This window comes from Oryza brachyantha, chromosome 4 (assembly GCF_000231095.2).
Source record: "Oryza brachyantha chromosome 4, ObraRS2, whole genome shotgun sequence".
Lineage (NCBI taxonomy): Eukaryota > Viridiplantae > Streptophyta > Magnoliopsida > Poales > Poaceae > Oryza > Oryza brachyantha.
This window is the reverse complement of record NC_023166.2, coordinates 15,186,564-15,211,376: the sequence shown is the minus strand read 5'-3', so window position 1 is coordinate 15,211,376 and position 24,813 is coordinate 15,186,564. Positions and strand designations below refer to the sequence as shown.

The window sequence follows — 24,813 nt, the reverse complement described above, 5'->3', positions numbered from 1 at the left end:
TCTATCTTTCTATCTGCGCTGGTCGTTCTATCTATCGATCGATCGATCTATCTATCTCTAACTCCACCGCCCGGGATGTGCGCACACCATGCATGCAGAACGCGCGGGCACGCGAGCGGCGTGACTGAGGAGGAGGGTAGCGTGGCCGCGGCACCGTGTTCCGACGCGGAGCGGGGGGATGTCAGCGCCGCCCTAGTTGTCCCCGGGCGCGGGCGCCACGTCGGCCGGCGCCGGATACGTGTGCGGTGAGGTGAAACCGAGCGATCCGAGACCGCGGAGGCCTACGCCCTCTCCTCACTTTCCGTTTCACTACGCGCGCGCCTGCACGCATGCTGCGCACAGGCCGCAGCCCACACCGTACCCGCCCTCTTTTGTCCCCATGCCCTCCCTCTCATAAATTTCCGCACGTCTATCGATCGACATGCATGGACCCCCACGGGAGGCTATAAAAACACGGCACGGCCCCTGTAACAAACAGTGAGTACTCTCCCCCCTGCCGCATAGACGCGCGCGGTACATGAGTTTGCGGCCAGTAATTCCATCGGTTGTCGCTGGGAAAACGATCGAGTGACGAAGAATCGTCGTAGCAGGCCGGGACGGGTAGAGACTAGAGAGGGTATGCACATACACGCACATCTCCACCAGATAGCCCTTCCTTTTGTAGGCGCTCCCTTGCTTTCTCTCTCCCCATCTCTCTCTTGCTTGGCCTGAGCCTGAGCCTGAGCCTGAGCCTGAGCCAGACCTTCTCCCTCCCCCTTCCCCCTCCCCCACCATCTTTCCTTCTTTCTTTCTCCTTTGGACCCTTTCCAGTTGTCCACGCTCCCATCTTTTTCACCATCTTCTCCCATCCGGCGTCCCTGGCTCCCTTGCCCTTGGCCTCCCCTCCGGTCCTTCCCTACTTGTACCAGCCCTTCTTTTCCAATTTCATCCTCTCCCTCCAATTCTACTACTACAACTCCCCCTCGCCACCCTCCCTCTCCCTCTCTCTCTCTCTCGCCGCCCACACCACCGCACTCCAGCCAGTGTGTGGGAGGGAGAGGCGAAGAGGAGGCCGGCTGCTTGCTTGCTTACCTGCTAGCTAGCTGGATATAGCTAGAATTCCCTACAATTCAGTACTGCTGCTTCCCCAATTGCTCTACGGGTTGCTTCTACAGCTCTACAAGTACGCAATTCAAGGTGGGGGAGCCAAGCCGGCCGGCCATACTAGTTCTTGCCTTTGCGAGCTCTGGTGTCTCCCATCCACCAGGTGGGAGAGTTCAGGGCGGAGGAGAAGAGGCGGCGGTGCCGTCGGGCGGCACCCATGCAGCAGCACCAGGGTGGCGGGTCCCAGTACGGGGCCGCGCCGCCGGACATGGGCCCGTTCTCGCCGACGCATGCCTCGGCGGTACCCCTGCCGCTGAGCAGCCGGCCACCGCCGCCGCCGGCGGCATCTCAGACTCAGCCTCAGCCGCCGCCGCAGCAGCAGCAGCTGCCGAGGGCGAGCTACGACGAGCTGGCCGCTGCGTCCAGCGCCGGCGCCGGCGGCTTCCCAGAAGACGACATGCTGGGCGACGCCGGCGGCAGCGGCGGCGGCGGCGGGTCGGGAGCCGGCGGCAACCGGTGGCCACGCGAGGAGACTCTGGCCCTCATCAGGATCCGGTCGGAGATGGACGCCACGTTCCGCGACGCCACCCTCAAGGGTCCCCTCTGGGAGGAGGTCTCCAGGTAAGGAAGAGAGACAACACAGTGTGCATGCATGTGCAGGCAGTGGATGAGAGAGAAAAGAGGGAGGACGAATCCCAAACACATTCGCCGTTGAGCATCACAAGAATCCTTCCTCCGTTCCTCGGGGCATAATTTTCCCTGCAGAAAGCGGCTAACGGTTTCGTGGAATTTAGCACTCGTCCCACATGAAATGATGGCTAATTATCCAGTTTCTGCCTCCCAAATCCTCCAAAATTTCCAAATTTTTCACGCCCCTTGTCTAACTCTAATCGAATACTTCTCGGTTTCTGAGAGACGGGGGAGTAGGTGGTGTAGGATGATGATAAGAATCTGGGCGCCTGGGGATCGTACCACGGTGTGAGTGCTGGCGCAGGCAGGCAGCGGCTGCTGCCGCTGCAGTCTGCCACACTGTCGTTTTTTTTGCTTTCATGGGTTCCAGTTTTTGGGAAAAGAAGCAAGGCAGCCTTTTGCTCCCATCCCAATGCGACCTAATCTTAATTTAAGCATTTCAACCCCCCTGTTCACCCTCATTTTTTCACTGCCATCAACTTCATCAGTCATCACATCGATCTTCTTCTGATCCCTAAAAAGACGAGATGACCTGCGATTAACTAATCCCATTCTGTATATGCAGCTCCCTCTCCATTTGCCTCTTCGCCATTGTCCTTCCAATTCTTTCCATCTTCCTTGTCCCTTTCTCCCAGAGAGAGAGAGAAAAAACACTCATACGCAGTCGCTCATGCACTTGATGCTTATGCCTCTGCATTAGATGCTTCTCCTGCCCGTAGTAAGCGCTGCCATCATTTAATCCTCGCTGTTATTTCAATCTTTGGTTGCACGCAAGTGAAGCGGCCGGCGGCTGACAGCAAAGCTTGGCTCTCTTTTGTCGCTCTCGTGTCTTTCAGGAAGCTCGCGGAGTTGGGCTACAAGAGGAGCGCCAAGAAGTGCAAGGAGAAGTTTGAGAACGTCCACAAGTACTACAAGCGAACCAAGGAAGGACGCGCCGGGAGGCAGGACGGCAAGAGCTACCGCTTCTTCTCCGAGCTGGAGGCGTTGCATGCCACGGCGCCGCAGACGCCGCAACCGCAGCAGCAGCTACCGCCGGTTAGCAGCGGCACCCACGCGATGCACGCCTTCGCGCCAACGGTTTCCGCGCCGCCGCCGATGAGCTCAATGCCGCCGCCACCGGGGCCGATCCAGCCGGCGCCCATATCTTCCGCGGCTCCAGCGGTGTCCCTGGAGCTGCCGCCGCAGCCGCTTATCAACCTTCAAGGCTTCAGCTTCTCGTCCATGTCGGGGTCAGAGTCGGACGACGAGTCTGAAGACGACGAGATGACGGCGGAGACCGGCGGCAGCCAGGACCACCTCGGCAAGCGCAAGCGAGGCGCCGGCGGCAAAAAGCTGACGACTTTCTTCGAGGGGCTCATCAAGCAAGTCGTCGACAGGCAGGAGGAGATGCAGCGGCGGTTTCTGGAGACTATGGAGAAGCGGGAAGCGGAGCGCACGGCGCGGGAGGAGGCGTGGCGCAGGCAGGAGGTAGCCCGCCTCAACCGCGAGCAGGAGCAGCTCGCCCAGGAGCGCGCCGCGGCGGCCTCACGCGACGCCGCCGTCATCTCCTTCCTCCAGCGCATCGGCGGCCAGTCCGCGCAAGTCCCTCCCGTAGGGACTGTCGTCCAGATGCCCACACCAGTGCAGCTCCAGACCCCTCCGCTGTCCAAGCAGCCTGCAGCTAGACAGCACCAGCCGCAGACAAATCCACCGCCGCCGGCTCCAATCCCAGCTGCGCCCCTCCAGCAGCAACCGCCGCAGCCGCAGCACAAGGAGACGACTCACCACGAGGCAGTGACGCCGCGCAGCGCGCCACCGACGTCTGGCTCATCACTCGAGGTTGTGCCCGCGGCGGAGCAGCTCGCCGAGAGCGGGCTAGGAGGGGAAGGCGGGTCGGCGTCGTCGTCGCGGTGGCCCAAGACAGAGGTGCACGCACTTATACAGCTCCGCATGGAGCTAGATATGCGCTACCAGGAGACCGGGCCGAAGGGTCCGCTCTGGGAGGAGATCTCGGGCGGGATGCGGCGGCTGGGGTACAACCGGAGCTCGAAGCGGTGCAAGGAGAAGTGGGAGAACATCAACAAATACTTCAAGAAGGTGAAAGAGAGCAACAAGAAGCGGGCCGATGACTCCAAGACCTGCCCATACTTCCATCAGCTCGACGCCATCTACCGCAGAAAGCACCTCACCGGCGGCGGCGGCGGCGCCTCCTCGGCCAATGTCGCCGGTTCGGTAGCCGCCACCACACTCGACCAGCAGAACCCGAACCGGCACGAGATAGAGGGGAAGAACATAAACGACAGCGACAAGAGGAACAACGGCGGCGCGCAGGTGCCAACCAGCAATGGCGACACGGCGCCGACCACAGCCACGTTCGACGTCGACAGAGGCATGAAGAAGGTAATCTCAATTCTCAAACCGTACTTAATCCCACCAATTTCTACTAGTGTTCTGAGCTCAATGCGCGTTCGTGTGGAAGCTAACCGGATATGCGCTTGCCGTGAAGCCAGAAGACATTGTGAGGGAGCTGAGCGAGCAGCCGCCCCGGGAGTTCACAACGGACGAGACCGACAGTGACGACATGGGCGATGACTACACCGACGACGGTGAGGAAGGCGAGGACGACGGGAAAATGCAGTACAGGATACAGTTCCAGAGGCCGAACACCGCCGGCGCCAACACCGCGCCTCCACCGGCAACAACCCCGGCGTCCGCGGTGCCAACCTCGACTCCGACGAGCACCTTCCTCGCCATGGTTCAATAGGCCGGCGCGCGCGAACGATGCATCACCAAGTACGTACGCATTCAAAGAAAAATAAAACTCAAAGCATCACCAATTGGTCCAATTCACCATCTCATCTCTCACTCCACCACCACCATCACAAACACCATGCATCAGCAACGACGACTCTTCTTGTCCACCTTGTAATTCTCCCGTTCCATTCCATTATTTATTGATTTCTTTGTGTAATAAGAACCCTCTCTGATCTCCCCTTAACCCGAGGAAGCAGAGGGGGTGGTAGAGAAAAATGAGTCCGGGTAACTTAATTATCTATAGGTCATCTCGTCGTGTTAAACAAGAATTGTACATCGATGTAACAGTCCCAGATGTCTCCGTTTTTCTTTTTCTCCTTCCCCTCCGGCGACGGCGGTATACAAGTTTGTATACGGGTATACAACAATTACATACATTTCCAGCAATTTGGAGCAGAGGTCAGAAGGTGCTTTGTTTTTGTATTCTTTTTTTTTTCTTTGCCGTGGGGAATTTTGTCCTTTTAACCCTTTTTTGCAGTGGGTATAAACGTTTTACTGTGTACATTTTCTGGTTGTTCGAGTATTAATTTTGCTCCTTGTATCTGCAATGTAGAGATTTTTGTGTACTTTAGCTTGGCTGCCTGCCTACTGTGAAGCTATTTAATTAAGCATCACATACATGCATCCCAAAATGACTGCAGAAATTTACCAGGGGATATAGTATTATAATACTACTTGCAGGATGTATAGTAAAAAAAAAATGGAATGCGTACTATATAATCAAATACCATAACCTTTGTTGCTTTTTTGATATTTTTTTCTATGCGGGACCAGTTGACAATTCAATAATCCAGTTTCTTTTGCCAGTCATTCTACCATCAGTCGTCACTTCACATGATAGTCACTCTAGGAATTGTAGAATTATTGCGTAGTCATATAGTACTGTAGTAGTTGATCTGCTAACTAGAGCCTAGAGGGAGTATATAGACACACGCATCAGTAAAAACTGTATTGATTTAAGAAAAATATATTCTAGAAGACAAAACCATGTCATTTTAACTGCAACAACTTTTTCCTAGTAGAATCATTCAAATACGGGTATTTTCTTGATGAGTGGAACAAAGTAATCCGAATCAACCATGTGAAAATTAATGGTGCCAAATATATATGTCACGGAAGATGATGTCTTTTGGAGTACCAAAGTACAGTATCAGTTAATTGGGCAACCTTCGTAAAAAGAGGTAGCAGCATTCTACCTGGGAGTAGTAAGCATTTTGGTCCTAACCGCTAAACTGAAGGAAATACAAATTGCGATGTAGAATAAGCATGAATTTTTCAACCACCCAACTTAATAACTTATAAACTTTGGAGATTTATCAAAGTATTAGTAGTACTCCGTAGGATTTTCTTCAGGCCAAGGACACCGAGACAAGATGTGATGTGCATGTCGGCACGTGTCATGCTGACCCACGTCCCGTTGCGGCAGTTTATACTTTAGCCCTCACAAACTTGTTTGTTTCGGCGAGGACCCATCGCAGAGTAGGGAGGGGGACCGCTACTGTAAATCACAAGTCTGTGTTAGGCCTGTTAGCACTACGATACATTGAACGCCAAATATAAGCGAAACTAAAACACGCACCAAATCAACAGTGCCACAGCATTGTTTCAATCCAAGTATTAATCTATATACACTGTACAGCAGCACAACATTGTATAGTGCAATCGAGCACATCCAAAGTTTCCAGAGATACTATTGTAATTTGTATACAAATACATTGATCAATTTATATTACTATGATAAAAATTCAGTATGAGTCCATGATCTAATAATGTAGTTTTTTTCTTGACAAGTTAAATGCCCATTCTCTGCTTTTGCTATGAGTAAAACAAAAAAAATGTCTTAATTTTTGTCTGAAGTAGACAAATAGCATAGCGAACAACCACCTCGGCTGCGTTCGAAACTGAAGGTCACGAAAGCCAATAAAACGCACAGATAAATGTAATTAGCACAGGATTAATTAAGTATTACTTATTAAAAATTTAAAAAATAGAGTTATTTGATCTTTTAAAACAATTTTTATATAGAAAACTGGCATGAAATATATCATTTAGTAGCTTGAAAAACGTGCTAATGGAAAAAGAGGGAGAGCTCAGCCTAACAGGCTACGCAGCTCTCAATTACCTCTATATTTGGTTATCCATTTAGAATTAGTAGTTATACAATATTAAATTAAAGTTCATGGTAATTTGTAAAAACTGTAATAGGAGACTTAAGAGTAGGAGAGTGTATCACCACCGTCTACTGATATCGTTTTAGAGGAGCGTAAAATTAACTTGTTGATTCTATATCTTGTGGTGGCAATCTTTCGACCTTTCTTGATAGTATGGTCTATTTAGATATTACATCGCACGGTCCAGCGAAAAGTTAGTCAACACCATCATTTTGCCTTCAACTGCATAAGCAAAAAAAAAAGTTAAAAGTTAATTTTTTTCTACAACATAATATTGCTACAAACAAGTATATAAAAGTTTACCCATAAACAAGTACCATCGATTGGATGGGCCTCATACACCTCGATTTGTCATTTTATTTTTAAATTTGGGTCAATTTAATTTTTAAATTTTAATGACAGCTGATATATACTCCCTTCGTTCTTAAAAAAAATAATTTTTTGGTGAACAATAGTGTTTGTCCAAATTCATCCCTCGAAGTTATTTTTTTTTTGAGGCAAAAAATATATTTATCAACATTATCATTTTTAAGAACTTTTCACAATATTTACTTATATTTTGTGAGAAGAAAAGGAGCATCCCTAGAAAGACGATGACAATTTGCCATGTTAAATCATTGTACCCGACTTGTTTTAGTTTATATGTTTTTATATTAAATTACATTCACCTTCCAAACCGCAGGGAAAAGATGTGGTCAAGCGAAGCCCGCGTAGTGATACCATGAGCTCAAATCAAATCAAAGAGATCTATACACACGGTAAAGATTCCTCCTAAGTCTCAAGCGTAGACAAGCTGTAAAAGGCCAGTAATAAATATCTATAAATAAATCGATCGTGCAATTCAACCGGATTAGACAGAAAAAGTGCAGATTAAGCGAGGCCAAGCCACTCGCGCGCGGATGGATAGGCCGAGAATTAAGAACGCGCGCACGCGCAGGGCACCAGACACAAATCAATCAAGGAACAGGGAAAAGAGGCCTTTGGTTGAGCTCCGATTGAACCAGAAGCCGGGAATCATTAGGCGCAGAAAGTGACCGTAAATTGGCGGTAAGTGGCCGATAATGACCACCATGCTGCCTAACAAGACGACATTTTATCATTTGTTCACACTGATCGAGGCTCTTATATACTTATCTATATATCCTTACTCTCTCTTTTTTTTTGTCCATCCAGTATATATGCAATTGTGTAAGAATCTGAAACACCGAAAACTGGATGAGGAAACCGCCTGCCGAGTCAACATGGAAATTAAGCTCATCAAAAAGTGGGGTTTTCCTGCTAACTCATGCTCAGCAGTTAAGTGGACTGTACTTTGTAGAGGACGCCGATACCACTCAAGCTACAGTAAATTCAATTGAGTTCAAACCATCGGGGTTGGTGTACAGTGTATCCAGATTATTTTCCCTGTAAAAATTTACATAAACGAGTATGCTCCAAAACAACACTCCAATTTTCGTCATTATGTTCTGCAGTGGCTCCAAGTTAAATTGGGACCATCCACCCCACGAATAACTCAGCATCTCGACCATGGGCCCCATGTCATGAAATTTCATTGCTTAACAGGTTTGGACAAATCAATAATTGTTGGATTTATATACTCCATTTCTAAAATATAAAAACAGCTGTAATTATTTTCAGGAAGGCCAAATTTTAAAAAGTTTAACTAATAAATTGAAACAAAAATATACGTGTTTGGTGTCTTGGATGCAGAATTATTATATATTTAAAGCATTTATATTTCATATTAATTTTGTAGTTGTTTAATTACATGTAAATGAAATCAATTGTCAAAGTATAATGTCGAAGACAGCTTAAAAAGTTATGCATCATATATATTTAAGAACAGAGTAGTGTTCTAAAGAAATAGCATTCGTATGAAAAATTACATCTACTTGCAAGTTGTGCCATATGCTTGCAGCTTAGCTACTACCATACTAGAATACAAGGGATTAGGGTTATGCAAATACATTACTAAATATTTTTTATATTTGACAACGAAGATAATACTCCATCCAGTTTTTTTTATTTGATGTTATTGACTTTTAAATTTACGTTTGATCGTTCGTTTTATTAAAAACTTTTGTCCGAATATGCATAATTAATTATAAGTCATTCATAACGTTCTTTTAGTAGTAAATTAAATCATCCCAAGAAAAAACTTTGAATAGGGGGGCGATCCTCCCGGTGAACAAAATAATTAATAATTATAGAAATATATGGTAGACCCGAAAGTCAATGGTATCAAATAAAAAAATGTGAGTACCAATTAGTAAGGAAAAAAAGTCACCATGTTCACTCTTATGGGCTAAAAAAATCCAACACCAATGGAAAAAGAACTGATTATCAATACAATTTCAGAATTAAAGATAAAGAAAAATAATTAAAAAAGAGTCTATGTATAAATACAATTTAAAAAATCCAACCCAAATTTTGGACTAAAATTTTTATATAATTGATATTCAGGAGAGAATACATATATAAATACAATTTGTAAATATATAAAATTCCGGTTAAGAAGAATTTGCTTACAAATACAATTTCGGAATTCAAATTAATGAATAATAATAATAATAATAATAATAATAATAATAATAATAATAATAATAATAATAATAAGAGTCCATGTGTAAATATATTTTAGAAAAAATAAATCCAAATTTTAGATTAAAATTTTTGAAACAATTGATATTGAGGGAAGAGTCCATCTATGAATAAAATTTGAATTCTAAAATTCCTGTTAAAAAGAGTCTGATTAGAAATTCAAATTCGGAATTAAAAATAAATGAAAAAATAAAAAAAATCCTTGTGTAAATACAATTTCAGAATTAAAAATAAAGAAAATAGTAAAAAGAGTCCATGCATAAATATAGTTTAGAAAAATCCGATTAGATATACAATTTAGAATTAAAAATAAATAATAAACAACAATATATGTATAAATACAATTTAGAAAAATCCAATTAGAAATACAGTTTGGAATTAAAAATAAATAAATAAAATAAAAAATCAATGCATAAATACCGTTTAGAAAAATCCAAATTTTGGATTTAAAAAATTGAAATGAATTGATATTGATGGAAGAGTCCATCTATAAATACCATTTGAAAACATCTAAAATTTCAGTTAAAAATAAGTAAAATTAAGAGAAAGTGGTTGCGTTCGCCTCCCCCTTCCTAACCCTAGATTGCCTCATTTTTCGTTTGCACGTTTCCTGAACTACTAAACGGTATATTTTTTAAAATTTTCTACAGGAAAGTTGCTTTAAAAATCATATTAATCTATTTTATGTTTTTTATAATAATAATTAATTAATCATGTACTAATCTATTGCTATAGTTTTCATGCTAGATAACTAACACCCCTTTTATTGAAAGAACGTGGCTAGAGTCAACATATAAATAAGTACGATGTATATTACATGTAAAATATAATTTTGAAAAATTAAATTCGAATTAACAATTAAAAATAATTATTATCAAGATAAGAGACCATATATAGATATAAATAATAGAGTTTTTTTTACCATCTTTGAGGTACATTTTATACTAAAATTTTTGATACCTTGAGATACTTTTTAAGGATGGTAAAACAGCCATAAATAATATGTTTGGGCCACAAAATTCATAATCGAGCTGGATTACTTAATTAGCATGTCGTCGCTCTAAATTCATATTTTGCACCCGCCAAGATAATATATATTGTTTTTGTTTTCAAATATAATGGTCTCTGTCATTGTTCACGACACTATTAATCATACTAATCACTTTCCATGATATTTGTTATATGTTGTAAAGATTCTTATAATATTTTATAGGTGGTCTCTGTACTGCTCTTGCACATATGTATTACCGCTAGGATGGGACAATGTTTACCTAACTACTACTAGTAGTAGAATCTGAGCCATCTGTACTCGGTGGCACCATGTGTACAAGGCCACCTAACGAACGATCGATCGATCGCTAGGTGCCCTTGCCCCGTTAGTTAGTCACATGCGTGCGCTAGCTCATCTATGGTAGGCCACACATGAGGATGTATGCTTGCATGGATGCCACAATGTAATGCCACCCCACCATAGCTATGTTGTCCAATCCATCCAAACTCGGTCAGCTCCTTTACCCCATACCATGGTCGCACCAGTACTAGTTTGTACAAACCAGTCTAGCTATAGGAAAGTTCCGTAATTTAGTTAGTTGAGAATTGGGAAGTAGGTCTTAAACCAAGCGAATTCAAGAGCAAGTAATTAATCAGGAGAGGCTAGCTAGAATTGAATCGCGGTAACTTACGGACGGGATCGAGATAGGTTAGCTAGCTAGGCAGCAAACGAACGAACGGGGAGCGCAATTTGCATGACTCCATGTTCCGTTGTCGATCGATCATGTCGGCGGTGGCCCTCACCACCAGCTAGCGATCGAGCGAGCTAGTGCGCATGCACGCACAGTCACGCACGGCACAGTGCCTTACAACCCATGCGTACATACATGCTTCGCCTTCGCTTGGTCCGTGGTCTCTCTCTCTCTCTCCCCCCTCACCCTTAGCCTTCGGTTGCGACGCGCGGCACGCGTCACGCGCAGCTAGCAGCTGGCTATAGCGCGCGCTAACCCCACCGGCCACCAGTCTACCGCACGCCAGGACGGACACGCACCTAGCTAGAGCGCGGCGCGGCGCCGGTCGCATGGCCCAAACCAAAAGCATTATATGCGCTTTCGTACGCACGCACGAATGTACTACACGCGCGCCAGTGATCGCTCCTCTCTCTCTCAACTATAATTCCGGCCGTCCCGGCGCATAATTCATCAACTGCCCGCGCACGGTAAAATCGGCTAGCTAGTCACACCACACCTCGCGCACGGCTGGGTCACAAAAGATTTGCACGTCGGACGAGTCTCCTTTTAACTTACTGATAGGTAGACCGTATGAGTTATGTAGGCTGCGTTCGAAGCTACCGGTTGCAAAAGCTGATTAACCGCACGGAAAACGATAAATATAATTAGTATATAATTAATTAAGTATTACTTGAAAAATAGATTTATTTAATCTTCTAAAACAATTTCTATATAGAAAATTTTTATACGAAATATACTATTTATTAGTTTGAAAAGCGTGCTAACGAAAAACAAAAAGTCTCAGCCAGGTGAAACCAACGCAGCCGTAGTCCATATGTCAGTCCATCTACCGTGGCGCATCGCCCTCGTCCCCGGCCTGCGACCTGCGGCAGATCACAATGCGCATCGCCGGTTTTGCTCGTTGCCCCCGTTCTCGCTCGCTCGCCTCCTTTGCATTTGTATAAATTAACCTGTCGTCGCGCGTAATTTCCGGTTTGTTTACATGATATTCCCTTCCGCTGCTCCCTCTTTGGTGGATAAAGTCAAACTATACTAGCTGTTGGTGTTTTATTCCTGCTTAATTTTGAGCTAGCAATATGTACGTACGTATGTATAAATATAGTAGGAGTACAATGGAGCAGAGAATTCGAGTTGTTTTAGAAACCGGAAGGTGCGGATAATCCAGATAGATAGACAGATTATTTAGAGGTGGTTCTCGTAACAGGGACACTTGTATGGATGTCTTTTTTTTTTCGATCTTTCGGAGGGACAAGGGAATCACCTCCTTCTCTCCCTTTTGTATAGGAACATGAGATGGATTGCGATTATTAGAAGAGATGTATCTTGCAAGTCTAGGTTTAAATACTGGAGTGGGCCAACTTGACCCCGAATAAGGTACTATTCGGTTGCTTCATCACTGCTTGAGTTGCCTGTGACACTCTGGCATCATGCATCTGTTTATACCCCAAAACAAAGCAGTGGGCTCCAGGTACTATCTATACATGCCAGGATAACTATGCGTAGTGCTGATCAATCTGGGTATATATTGCGCCGAACTGTTCTTTAATCCAAAGGAGACGACTTTAACATTCATAAAACCCGCAACCTGCACTAACCTTTGTGAGCTGTGACATCATGCACAGAACGCTTAAAATTTACAGTTCGGATTTGGGGGACAGGCCCATGCCTCATCAGGTAGTTTTTTCTTTTTAATTTTCTTACATCTCATCAGATGCAGATAGTCTGCCGCTTTGGCATTGGGCTAATAAACTAATGCCTCATGATCCGAGCTTAGCTACCGCGTCTCCTCCCTTTTTACATCTGAGAGAGAGCGATGCTTTGATCCAAAGTCACCATCACATGTGCAGCTAAGGAAAATGGAGTTGCTCCTGCCTCTCATCCCCTTCTATGATGTGAGTTGCTATCACCGTGACAACATAAGCAGCAGGCGGCTTCAGATTGGATAGACACTAAAGAAAAGTGCCAGTGGTGTGGTAATCTTTTATATTTTCTTTCTTTCTTTCCCCCTCACTGGCTTTATTCTTCTTTTAGTACACCATGAGCAGTTTGTGACGCTGATGATACCTGGTAGGGGCCCCTAGCAATATGCAACTGGGAACTCAACTTGGGAGTGCTGAAGAAAGAATACTAATTGTTCTTACTTTCAGTGTCAGTCAGTGCAGCCACAACTGAGTTCTATATGTGCAGCTGATTGGGAGCTTGGAGTCACTCGCATAACCAGATGATGTCAAGAGATTGGATCCATTGGTTTTGAAGTGGACAGGTTTCCCTTCCCTTTTACTGTTACGAAGAGTATTTTTCTCTTTCTTGAGAAAGTACCATGAGATATCACTGTTGAGAAACGATTTGGTATCTCGAGATAAAAAAGAAAGAATGGCAGTAAAACTTAAAATTTGGGAGTTTTACTCGCATCCTTCCTTTTGTACCTCGAGGTATGGGTACCTCACGATACCAAATCATTTCTGATCGTTGGATCTAACAGTGCACATCCTACTTAGCTAGATCCAATGGTGAGAAATGATTTGGTATCTCGAGGTATAAAAGGAAGGATGGGAGTAAAACTCGTGTCCATGATAGTGATTTATAACTGTCAGATATGTAATTCCATATCTGCTATGTAATTCCATAACTGTCAGATACGTAATTACATATCTGCTATCGTGATCATTGTGAAGCAGATATGTAATTCCGACCGGATCTTTCAGGTCAGGGCTCAGGAACTCCGTGATTCCGATCAATCATGCTTGTTAACACAGCATAAGCACCCTAAACTCTTCTTGACAATTCGAAAACAGTTGGAGAACATGTTGCTTCTGCTTGTTCAGAAGAGGAAATCTGAATAGAAGAGGGGAAAAAAAAGGAATAGCCTGTCAGAATGCAGTTCAGACTTCAGAGTGTTAGTTCCCCCAAATGGCAACATAGATTAGGCCCATTCATCATGGTTCGTCGTGTAAATATTAACGGGTCGTAATTGTCATTGCTGGGAGGTTATGGGTTTGACGACTCGTCTGGGCCTGCCTTAGGTTAGAACGTGTAAAAGGTAAAAATTCAGAACGGCTATTTGGTCTTCATTTCAGGCTGTTCACAGGCTTAGTTGAGTGTTTTGGGCTGGATGGGCTAGACAACAGTATAGGCGACATTAATATCATCCAGCAGACACGAGGTTTTTCTTACGCTCCTTTCTCTCTTGGGCTGGATGGGCCAGATGGACTAAACTACAGTACATTACTGTACCCTATCCATTTGAATTTGAATTTTTTTTATTTTATTTATTAATAATTTACAAATTTAATTTTGTATTTCAAAAATTCACACAACTAACCTCCTGCCGTCCTCTAGGAAATTTTTTGAGAATTAATATTATTTTAATATAAAATCGCAAAAGTAGAGGTCATCCAAGGGAAATCGTAAATTTAGGGGTCTATCGAACGGTTGGCGTTCGACTGGGGCCTATCGAACGGAGTAAGTTCGATAGGGCCCACCACCTGTTTGACTGCTGAGCCAGCCGGGCCTGTCAAATTACCGTAGTTTCATAATTTACACCATTAAATAGTTATTTAAAATTTAGATAAATTTTTATCATTGATACTTCATCAATAAAAGAACACAACCACCTCGAGTCTTATTTAGTCAGAACGTCTTATCAAATTTATAGCCATTTGTTGGTCCCTTTACCATTGGGTCACTAATTATCCGGTGTGAATATGTGATACTATATCTTTTATTTACGTCTGTATCTTAGCTAGATAGCCTGGCCGGAGACGTATCTTTGCGCAGTTATCTGGACTTGCCTACAGATATCTGAAGCGTGTTGGCGCGAGTATTATCATGTTTCATAAAGTAACACATTGTCGTTCGTTTTAAAGCCATGGTTTTCTCAGGGATGTTCCTGCACAGACAGTGATACGGACGTGCGAACAAATAAGACTTTGGCTTTGTGTTATCAAGCCTGCAATTAACAAGCTATTGCCGCATCTTCGAACTGGTTAGTTGAGGAACAGCAAGCAGCTTTGCTATCCGAGCACCGAGCACGGAGCATCCCAGTGGAAGTTTCCGATCGCACCGAACAGATCGTGTCACAACCGGACCCAGACAGAGATTATCTTTTTTCATTTTGCACGGAGGACAAAGACTTGCCCTGCGAAATGAGTGTCGTCGTACAACTCTCAATCGGCAAACAGTGAGAGAGACCCAGATACTGCAGTTCACAGTACGACAGGACGGCTCGAGACAAGAGTTTGTTATTCGTCAGAGACGCCGGTCCCTCGACCGGTGCGACACCGACACGCGTATCATCTCAAGCAAGCCTTGCCTTGTTGGCCGGTCTACGCACGGGGCGATCTACACAGCGTTCTGTTTCCTTTGAGAAGAAAATTTTAAATTTTTAATATTAAATTTTGAATTAATTCTAAGGGATAATTTTTATCCTTATTTCTTATGTTGCTAACACCAACTATATAAAAATTTTACTCATAAATTATTTTCTGTTATAAATATGTATCTTTGCACAAGCGAAAAGATGATCCCTAAACTAGCAGCAGGATCTCGATTCCAGCTCAAAAAAGCATTATGCTCAGTCCCTCCAACAAATGAAGTATTGAGTTTTCTTTAAGAGACTGGCTTAAAGAACGAATGATTATGGTTGGTTGGAATAGATAAGCATATGCAAAATTTAAATAATAGATAAGTATGATTAGTTAAGAAAAAATGGTAATTGTCTTTATTTATATATTACTGGATAAAAAATAAATTCTTAAATTGTTGATACTCAAGACATAAATTCAGCACGATCGGCTCATGGTTCAGGTTGATGAAAGAAAAGCCAAAAATAAACCGGGGATCGAGTTGTCTCGCAACTAAGGGCATTTATGCGGCCAAAATGATGATCTAGACTATGGGTGTGAGGTGGAAATTTGTATGGAAGAACAAAGCTCCCCTAAAAGCCTAGTTCTTTGCTTGACGAGAGACTCCTGGTAAATCGAAAACTTGCTCAAGAAAAACATCGTCTCCAAGTCCAGATGTGATTTTTGTCAAGCGGCTGAAGAAACGACGACGCAAAGACCCTGCCCTCATCATCTGAAGAACATTTTCTCCTTTCACCTTCATTATCTTAATGTTGGCTAGCTAAGACCTTGCCCTCATCAGGGCCTCATGTAATAAACTTGTATATCTAGTTTTAAAGTTAATGAAAATTTGGCTGGGGAAGCTCTCTTCTCAGGGACTTGTCTTCAAGAAATTAACTTCCAGACGTTCTTTAAGAGTGTAACTGGGTAAGGCCATAATCTGCAGTACTCGATCCAACAAGAGTATGTTTCAATGTCTCAGGCTTTCGGCTCCTGGCACGAAGCTTCTGTCCGAGCTCGCGATATTTTCTATCGCACCAACCGGCCCCGTGTCGCCGGAAACGCGGTACACTGACGGTGCGTGCGCGCCGCGCGGTCTACAGGCGCCGGCCGGGCGCGTCGGTGATCCGTGCGCTGCTCGGTCCCCCCTGTGCGCGCGATCAGGCGAAATCATCGCACCGTCAAGGTTTGTTTGCGGATAATCGGAGCCTTAACAAACAGAGCAGGTCGGATTATAGATCGGGATTCGGAGCACACCGCACACGGGTGCATGCATGGGGTGGTGCACTGGTGTGGTACTGGTACATCAGCCGGAGAGGAGCAGCTCGATCCATCGTTAGGTGAGTCAACGTCGGTCGAGCGAGCCGCGAGCGCGTGCGGCCGTGCGCGGGGCTGGTTGGTGATTGCCGTGTTCGCCTGTAGTACTCCAGTATCGCGTTTTTCTTGTGTTCGCGTGTGTCCCGTGGCACGTTGCAAATGCGAAGGTGGCTCGGGCGCACGCCGCCGACACATCGCGCGTAACAATCTGACGCAAGGGATGGATGCGCTGCATTGCACTGTGCACGGTCACTATAGGATGTTGCGTCCTCTTCGGTGAGAGTGCTGGATTGCTGGGCCGGGGGTCCGGCTGCACGGCTGCACCTGCACAGGGGGAATCTTACTATGCCTTGCGAGCAGCACGCCGATTGCTTCTGTAGCACGCGCGTTGTAAAGGAGTTCGTGCCTGCACGAGTGCGGGACACGTGGTAGGTGCCTAGGTGGTGTTTGTCTCTCGCGAGCTGACGGTTTAAGGCGCGTTCGAAACCGATCACGGAGGGAACACTTTGTTCCTCTTTTTCCACGTACACATTTTCTAAACGGTTAAACGGTATATTTTTTGGAAAAAAAATTTATATAAAAATTGTTTAGAAAATTAGATTAATTCATTTTTCAAGTTTACAAAAACTAAAACTCAATTAATCATGTGTTAATAGCTTTCTTCGTTTTACGTGCGCTGATTAGACACGTTAAACACGTCAACTTCGAAAGCGCCCTTAACCATCTTGGATAGGGCTGTTACTGCTGCAACCTAACCACTCTGAAAAATTATGGATCGTGTTAATTGTCTCTTAGTATCTCCAAGCATCGAATCTGAAGTAGTTTCATGCATTACTGTGTCCTCAGTAAGTAGGATGTAAAAAATGTACTGGACCAGTTAAGCCAAAATAAATTATTGTTTTGATCAGTCGCCTACATTATCATTCTGTTTCATTATTTACAAGAGCAAGAGTATTCTTTAGATCGGTAACTTTCGGAATAAAGGCTAACGTCATGAAAGTATTAGTACCATTTATAATACTGGTCATTCAGTAATCATTGTCATCTTGAATTCTCAAGCATGGTCATTTGGTCAAGAGCACGTTTCATGGCAAATTCAGGAAAATAAAAAGATTATAGAGATATTAAAAAAAAAGAGATGAAAAGAGCATATATTGGTGACGTCCTCACTCATCATTCCTTGCGGAAAGAATCGCTTTTCTTTTTGCACAATGATTAGTAGTGGTCCACTCTTACAATAGCACGAGATGCAAGGAAAGGCAGCCACAAGGCACTACCCTGACATATATAAACACAAGTATGCATTTGACTTGTAGCAACACAAGAGCGAGGGAAGCCAGCCACTAGCAATTCTTTGATCTGAATCCTCTGCACAACCTGTCCCCTGCTTATCCAGTAAGGCAAAGCCAAGAACATAGCTACAACTAACAGCAACAAAGCTGAAAGCTACACAGATCATCAAGGGAGAACTTATTCTCCCTCCACTCACACTCCTCGCCTCACTTGTAGTCTTTCGGCTCTCGATTCTCTCCCGTTTCGCCTTCAGGGCTCGTGGATCTCTCGCGCACGATGTTCACCGGATGTGGCCTTTTCGCGTGCGTCCGCCGGTGCGATGGCGGCGACGTCAGGAAGCGAGGGGAGACAGGTGCAATGAGCTCGCGGGTGGCGGCCGATCCGGCGGGCGTCGATGAGGAGGGGAGCTGCAAGAACGGCGCCTCCGCGGCAGCGAGGCAGCTAGCGTGGGCGGAGGTGGAGTCCGTCACGGGGGGTTTCTCGTCCCGGGTAATCGGACACGGCGGGTTCAGCACGGTGTACCTCGCGTCGCTGTCTTCCTCCCGCCTCGGCGCCGTCAAGGTCCACTGCAGCAGCGAGCGCCTGCACCGCGCCTTCCGTCAGGAGCTCGAGGTGCTCCTCTCCCTCCGCCACCCGCACATCGTTCGCCTCCTCGGCTACTGCGACGAACGAGGTAATTATCGTCGCGTCAACACCAGATCACAATTGCTCCCTTAAACGTCGAGTAAATTAAACGGCTTGTTACAAGTGTGCTAACGTTCTTGCGCCTCTGTACAGATGAAGGTGTGCTGGTGTTCGAGTACGCGCCGAATGGTGACCTCCACGAACGGCTACACGGCGGCGAGGTCGCGGGAGTGGCGGCGGTGCTGCCCTGGTCGCGGCGCGTGGCGATTGCGTTCCAGGTGGCCATGGCGCTGGAGTATCTCCACGAGAGCCGTCACCCGGCTGTAATCCACGGGGACATCAAGGCATCTAACGTCCTCCTCGACGCCAGCATGGACGCCAAGCTCTGCGACTTCGGCTTCGCGCACGTCGGCTTCTCGGCGACGGTAGGGTGCAGGCCGTCGGCCCGCGCCGTCATGGGCTCCCCTGGCTACGTCGACCCCCACCTCATCCGCTCCGGCGTGGCCACGAAGAAGACCGACGTGTACAGCTTCGGAGTGCTGCTGCTCGAGCTCGTGACGGGGAAGGAGGCCGTGTGCCGCGAGACTGGGCGACGTCTCACCGCGGCGGTAGGTCCGACGCTCAGCGAGGGGAAGGTGTCCGACGTTGTCGACCGGAGGCTACGAGGCGAGTACGACGGCGCAGAGGCGGCTGTCATGGCGGAGCTCGCCATGCAGTGCATCGGCGACAGCCCCGGGCTGAGGCCGTCCATGGGCGACGTGGTGCGCGTGCTCCAGGAGAAGACCTCCGCGTTGGCTTCGGCCGTTGGATCGAGATTGGACCGCAAGATGATGTTTTAACTTTCTGGTGTAGATTGTGAATAGTACCAGTATTTTAGGGTAGGTAGAAGAATGTGTGTACTATTGTGTAGTTTGAGAAGGTAGATTAGTTTAAGTCCTTTGGATCAGGATAGAAAATTTTGTGATGACATGGCATCTTGTAGCACTAGTGTATGCCTGCACGGGTTCAGTAATCGAATTCTTTGCTTGTAGATCGCGTGTATTAGGTAAGGAATTGTTTGTTGTTCTTTTATGCTTCTCTCATGGGTCTAACTTTAGATGGTTGGTGGAGGACAAGCAATTTAGTTTGCTTGACGACATAGTCAAATTAATTTGCTTAAATAATCACCAAACTAAATAAATGTTGCTAGTTGCTATACATGCATTTGACATTGCAGGATAGGATTAAACAAGATCGGTTAGAAGAAATGCACAAATGAAGTTCATATTCACCAATACGCGTTCCAAATAATGCTCACCAGAAAGCTTTATCTCCAATTAAAGCTAGATTCCACATGTGTCTGTCGTGTTTAAGTGTTTAGAACTCTTCTTTTTCTCCTTTATATGTTTAGCCACATCTTGCGTGGCAACAACAAAGCGTCTTATTTGTTGGATACTACAATTCGTTTGTGCAGTATGCAAGGCGTGTTCTGCAGCCATTGTTTTCCCTGCATAAAAGGAGGGGCTTTTTACCATCCTCGAGAGTATCTTAAGCTATAAAAAAAATATTTTAAAATTTCAGGACATAGAGTATATTATACCTTAAATAGTGAATTTTTATATTGAAAAATATATTACCTCAAGATATTTTTTTAACCACGGCAAGAAAGCTTTAAAAGGGATTGTTGCACTCGTATAATATAAGGGCACGTACAACGTCGATCTTTAAACCGTCTATATGTTGCGAAATTTGCAAAAAAAAAAAGCATGTTCCATCTAACAGACGACAACATCGTCTCTTCGCGAAGAGACGACGACGTGGGTGCGTGCTTCAATGCCAAACCAACACCTCTAGCACTGTTATACGACACGTCTCGTCTATTTGCTAACACCATGGATTACCTTGATTCATGTGTCAAAAATAAATTAAATGTTTTGTATACAAACAAATAGACAAGTTATTGTATAAGTTGTCTATTTAGTTGTCTGTGTGCATCAAATAGATAACAACCGTCTATAGTATTGTACTTGCCTAATATAGCTTTGTCGTATGTATTTTACCGAGATGCTATACTTTTCCTCTTGTTGACTAACATTCTCCATTTGGTTTCATAGTAGTGAACGCACGAGAAAGCAGAGCAGAAAGCACGACAACAATCACTATCCGTGTGCATGAATGCATTGTGAACGCGTGGGTTGTGTGATGATTTTTCATTTTAAAAATAAAACTGTGGTCAGCGAGTAACGAAAATTGACAGTCATACGAAAGAAACGCATGAAAATGATGCAGATTACTCCTACTCCTAGATTAGGTGTTGCGTGTGACATCCTAACCAACCAGTACCCTATTGGCGACCAGAAAGAAAAAAACAAGTACATACGACAAAGAGAAACAAAACTATTTGGCTGCTTGCTTGGTTTGCTAGCTGTGACTCATAAATAAAAGGCATTGCTGTTGCAGAATTGAATTCGTACAAATGTGAAGTAGGTGCCTGTGCAACTAAAGCAACATTAAGAAGTCACGGTTGCTTGTGAGGACAAAGGCTTATCTGACCGTGGATGATTAATTTTTCACTAATGCAAATGGCTTTGAGGCCATTTGTGACTGATAAAGTGGTAATATCACCACTGGACCAGCTGTAGCTTTGATGTCACTGTAAACATCTATAGAGGAAAAAAAAATAGGTCAGCTTCGTACTGAAGGAGAACGTCGTTGAGCTAGAACTTGAACCTATGCTCTGAATGGCAATTTGTTGATCTGTTATACCCGGCCCTGCAGGTCCTATATTGCATGGACTGTAATGAATTATACCTAGTCCAACCAATGGTATGTTAAATATAGTGCGGCTAATTAAGAGCGGCGAATCGGTTGAGTCCTCCTCCATGCTAGTCACATGCAGGTCAGTTAGCCAGATGGCCCAGATCTACCTCTGGCACAATCCTTTCATCCAGCAAATTCATGGCTGCAAGCCTGCAAGTGCGCATTGTATTTGTACCAAACTGAAACACTGACATCGGGACTAGAGGGGACTGTTCTTGTTGGCCTGTAAATTGGTTAGTTGAAGATTTTCTCCTTTTTTTAGATAATGGCCGAGGATGCTTTCCTGTTCACAGCTGAAATGCCCCGTTGGTTTCGTTGTTTATACGTGGTCTCTGTTCCACAACGGATAGTAAAGTAGAATTAGCACAGCAGTATGTGCATGCTTACATTGATATTCTCACCCTGTTCATGCACGGGTTAGTCCGGGTTTCTGTGGTTTTTTGACCCAGCCCACCAGCGTGTGGTTTAGTCAGGTTGGGTTGATTTCAGCGGTTTGAATTGATGTGATCTAAACGGGTTGGCCTGGTCCGGTTTCACAGTTTAAATGGTTTGAGACTAGTTAATAATGCCTATCAATTTCAGTTGCTGCTAAGAAGGTAACTATAGACACTAGTAACGCACACACCATTTTCAGTGAATGTACGTGAATACACAAATATAAGATTTAAATCACTTTATACATCGACAAGGACAAAATGAAATGGTCGGACTATGAATTGATCTGATCTATTTCACACATCTTTCGCCTAATCAAACAGCATTATAATCCAAAATTTTGTCATGTTAAGCCCACGCCTGATGAAAAGAGATCCTGCAAACCATAGAATTGATTAATTCATAGCTTCACTAGGTCAGTTTTGAATTTGAAATAATACAAGAGAAGAACAAATCAAAATAATCATCAGATCAAAATACAATACACAGCCTGCTACAGAAAAATTGTCAACCAAAATAAACTATGCAACCGACTCTAAACTTCAGAAGGGGCAATATTCTAACCTAGAGTAGCAATATAATGTTAGCAAGCTAGTTAACTTGTGCCTCCACCCATCAGTCTAGTAATTTCTGTAAAAAAGATAAACACCATGGTCATTTTAAGTTATGCTCTAAGCAGACTTAAAATATGCAAACATAAAAAATTTTACCTTAATTACATAAGGTGTTTGGCCCCCAATAGTCGTTGAGCTAATTGTGGTTGTGCTGTTCACCTCAACAGGATTTCTTACCCTGGTTTGAGTTTCAGATATTTCCATCGGCACAGTCATAGTGTGCTCAGCCTCCACATTAAAATAGCATTGTGGTGCTACTTGATTGTCCATCTGCAATAGAAACATTCTTAAATTCAGAATAAATGTTATGAAGAAACCAAACAAACAAGAATCATCTCGCTGAATCTGAATAAGAAATACTAAATAGAGGACTAGTGCAGTGACAGCAATGTACAAACTCATTCATAGATTAATTTTAATCTATGAATAGCCATATTAGCAAGGGTACAATTATTAGAAATCAGATCGAATTAAAAAACCTGTCACCATAATACAATAAATACCTTTTCAATCCATATATTCTTTTGCAAGAAAAAATAAAACCTATGCATGTTTCAACAGGTGAACTATAAGTCAAATATTCTCAGTGAATCTTACTACCAGACATTTCAAACTAAACACTAGCCTATTCACACAAATTACTGCTAATACCAAGCATCAGACAAAGGTCACAAAGGTTCCAGCCCACACGTACTGCATATATGAAAAAGAAACATATTAAGTGCTACATACTTACATGCCATTGCCTATATGCCTGACACTTGGGCATTATTTTCTGAACAAACGTCAGCACAAATTAGACCAAAATAAATCTAATAGTTGCATCAGTGAATGATAATGCTAATCTTGAACGGACTGCATCACACACCAACAAGAAACATGACAGTAAAAAAATGTCTATATCGAAAATCCTCTATCTCAGGTTCTTTCCTGACAGATCAACCCATCAGACTTAATCCAATCAGAGAAAAGATGCAAATCTAATTCATAGGATGAATCAGTGACCCATACCTCAGAACGGAATCAGAAAGCGCACCTTGTGCGCTCAGAACGGAATCAGAAAGCGCACCTTGTGCGTGCAGAGGAAGGACGCGTCCGCGGCGGAAGAGGCAGAGAGAAGGATGGCGAGGAGGACGGAGCTCCATCGTTGCCGCGCGCGCCGCGCCGCCGCCGCCGTTGCCGTCGTCGTGTGTGGTTTCGAGCGTGAGAGCGTGGATTGGGACGGGTTTGGTGGTTTCACTGGTTCTACCCACCCTAAAATCTAACCCGTGAGTATTTTTTGTGGTTTTGACCCGGGAACCATCAGACCCGTTAAAACTATCAACAGCGGATTGGTCCGGTCTGGTTTCACGGGCTGGGCTGGTTTTGCTCGACCCGTGTGCAGGGTGAGATATTCATTCTTTTTCTGTAGAGAAAAGAATATGTGCATGTGGCGACGATGCGCGTGCGTTTCATGCACCAATTATTAAACACAACAATGGACCATCCATCTTATGTGCGAAAATCCATCGTAAAGCAAACTATATTAGTGTTTGGTAGCTGAGGCCGTAAGGTGCAAAATCTAAAGGACAGGCATACGATATGTGTCTGTATTCACATACATGCCAACTCTGAAGTCTGGACTCTCGTGGTTCTCAATGCTTACATCCATATATTCCTTCTCTTCTGAACATAAACGCCATGTTTGTTGCTGTGGCTATATTGTCGTCATCACCAGGCTAGTCCAAAATATACACCTCATATCGTCTTGTTTCTTATTGACGGGTCTGATTCCTCTCATCAACATTCATCAACCGAGGACAAGAGCTTATGTCTGCATACCGATTATGCTTGCGCGGTATTGCCCAAACCCCGTCTGTCCCCGCCGCCTCCGACGACTTACATGGGCCTCCAACCGGTGAAGCCGATTGCTTGCTGGGCTTCTTCACGACGAGAGAACCTAGCCTAACCGTCGTACTGCCTGCCGTTGCCGCGAGTGAATTTCCACGGAGGAATTTGCTCCCTCGCCGGAGCGAGGCGAACTAATACGTACGATTACACGAACATGAATGCGGATTCTCATCGGACCCAAGTGTAGAGCCCAGGCAACGCAATACTGATGGAACTGGCATAATTGCTGCGGCTAGGGGTGGGCAAAATATGCCGAAACGGCGAAACCGAAAAACCTAAATCAAACTAACCGAGATCGAAGCCGAAGTGACCTAAATCAAATCATCCGGTCACAAGTTCGGTTAGCCATTCCAACTAACCGAATTAATTACGTTTAATTCACTCAGCATAGTCGGTTAACTAAAAACCAATATACTCT

The 24,813-nt window shown here is 44.6% G+C and overlaps 2 protein-coding genes and 1 long non-coding RNA gene across 5 annotated transcripts; 2 read left to right on the top strand and 1 right to left on the bottom strand.

Moving 5' to 3' along the window:
* The first annotated feature begins 837 nt into the window (after nucleotides 1-837).
* Nucleotides 838-4,969, top strand: LOC102718546 (trihelix transcription factor GTL1-like). Of its 3 annotated transcripts, none has more exons than XM_015836849.2 (3): nucleotides 838-1,704; nucleotides 2,610-4,152; nucleotides 4,263-4,371. In XM_015836849.2, the coding sequence occupies exons 1-3, from the start codon at nucleotides 1,301-1,303 to the stop codon at nucleotides 4,272-4,274; spliced, it is 1,959 nt and encodes a 652-aa protein (XP_015692335.2). In that variant the 5' UTR covers nucleotides 838-1,300; the 3' UTR covers nucleotides 4,275-4,371. The 3 variants fall into 3 exon arrangements, with proteins under 3 accessions (XP_015692335.2, XP_015692333.2, XP_015692334.2); XM_015836847.2 differs by having other exon boundaries at nucleotides 848-1,704; nucleotides 4,232-4,969; XM_015836848.2 differs by having other exon boundaries at nucleotides 849-1,704; nucleotides 4,259-4,969.
* A 13,103-nt stretch (nucleotides 4,970-18,072) lies between these two features.
* On the top strand, nucleotides 18,073-19,748 carry LOC102706650 (salt tolerance receptor-like cytoplasmic kinase 1). The gene is made up of 2 exons (XM_006652530.3): nucleotides 18,073-18,706; nucleotides 18,811-19,748. Exons 1-2 carry the CDS (start codon nucleotides 18,310-18,312, stop codon nucleotides 19,494-19,496), a joined length of 1,083 nt encoding a protein of 360 aa, XP_006652593.1. The 5' UTR covers nucleotides 18,073-18,309; the 3' UTR covers nucleotides 19,497-19,748.
* A 2,285-nt stretch (nucleotides 19,749-22,033) lies between these two features.
* Nucleotides 22,034-23,740, bottom strand: LOC107304107. The gene is made up of 4 exons (XR_005811712.1): nucleotides 23,575-23,740; nucleotides 22,602-22,775; nucleotides 22,456-22,521; nucleotides 22,034-22,267 (listed from the first exon to the last, which is right to left on the bottom strand). It is a non-coding gene; the product is annotated as an uncharacterized LOC107304107 (long non-coding RNA).
* Between the last annotated feature and the right edge of the window lie 1,073 nt (nucleotides 23,741-24,813).

What these genes read in the sequence shown, in the direction of transcription:
- LOC102718546 (XM_015836847.2), top strand. Translation starts at nt 1,301, where the DNA reads ATGCAGCAGCACCAGGGTGGCGGGTCCCAGTACGGGGCCGCGCCGCCG. An exon ending in CTCTGGGAGGAGGTCTCCAG is followed by an intron (nt 1,705 to 2,609) that starts GTAAGGAAGAGA and finishes CGTGTCTTTCAG; the next exon opens with GAAGCTCGCGGAGTTGGGCT. An exon ending in TCGACAGAGGCATGAAGAAG is followed by an intron (nt 4,153 to 4,231) that starts GTAATCTCAATT and finishes TTCGTGTGGAAG; the next exon opens with CTAACCGGATATGCGCTTGC.
- LOC102706650 (XM_006652530.3), top strand. Translation starts at nt 18,310, where the DNA reads ATGTTCACCGGATGTGGCCTTTTCGCGTGCGTCCGCCGGTGCGATGGC. An exon ending in CGGCTACTGCGACGAACGAG is followed by an intron (nt 18,707 to 18,810) that starts GTAATTATCGTC and finishes GCCTCTGTACAG; the next exon opens with ATGAAGGTGTGCTGGTGTTC.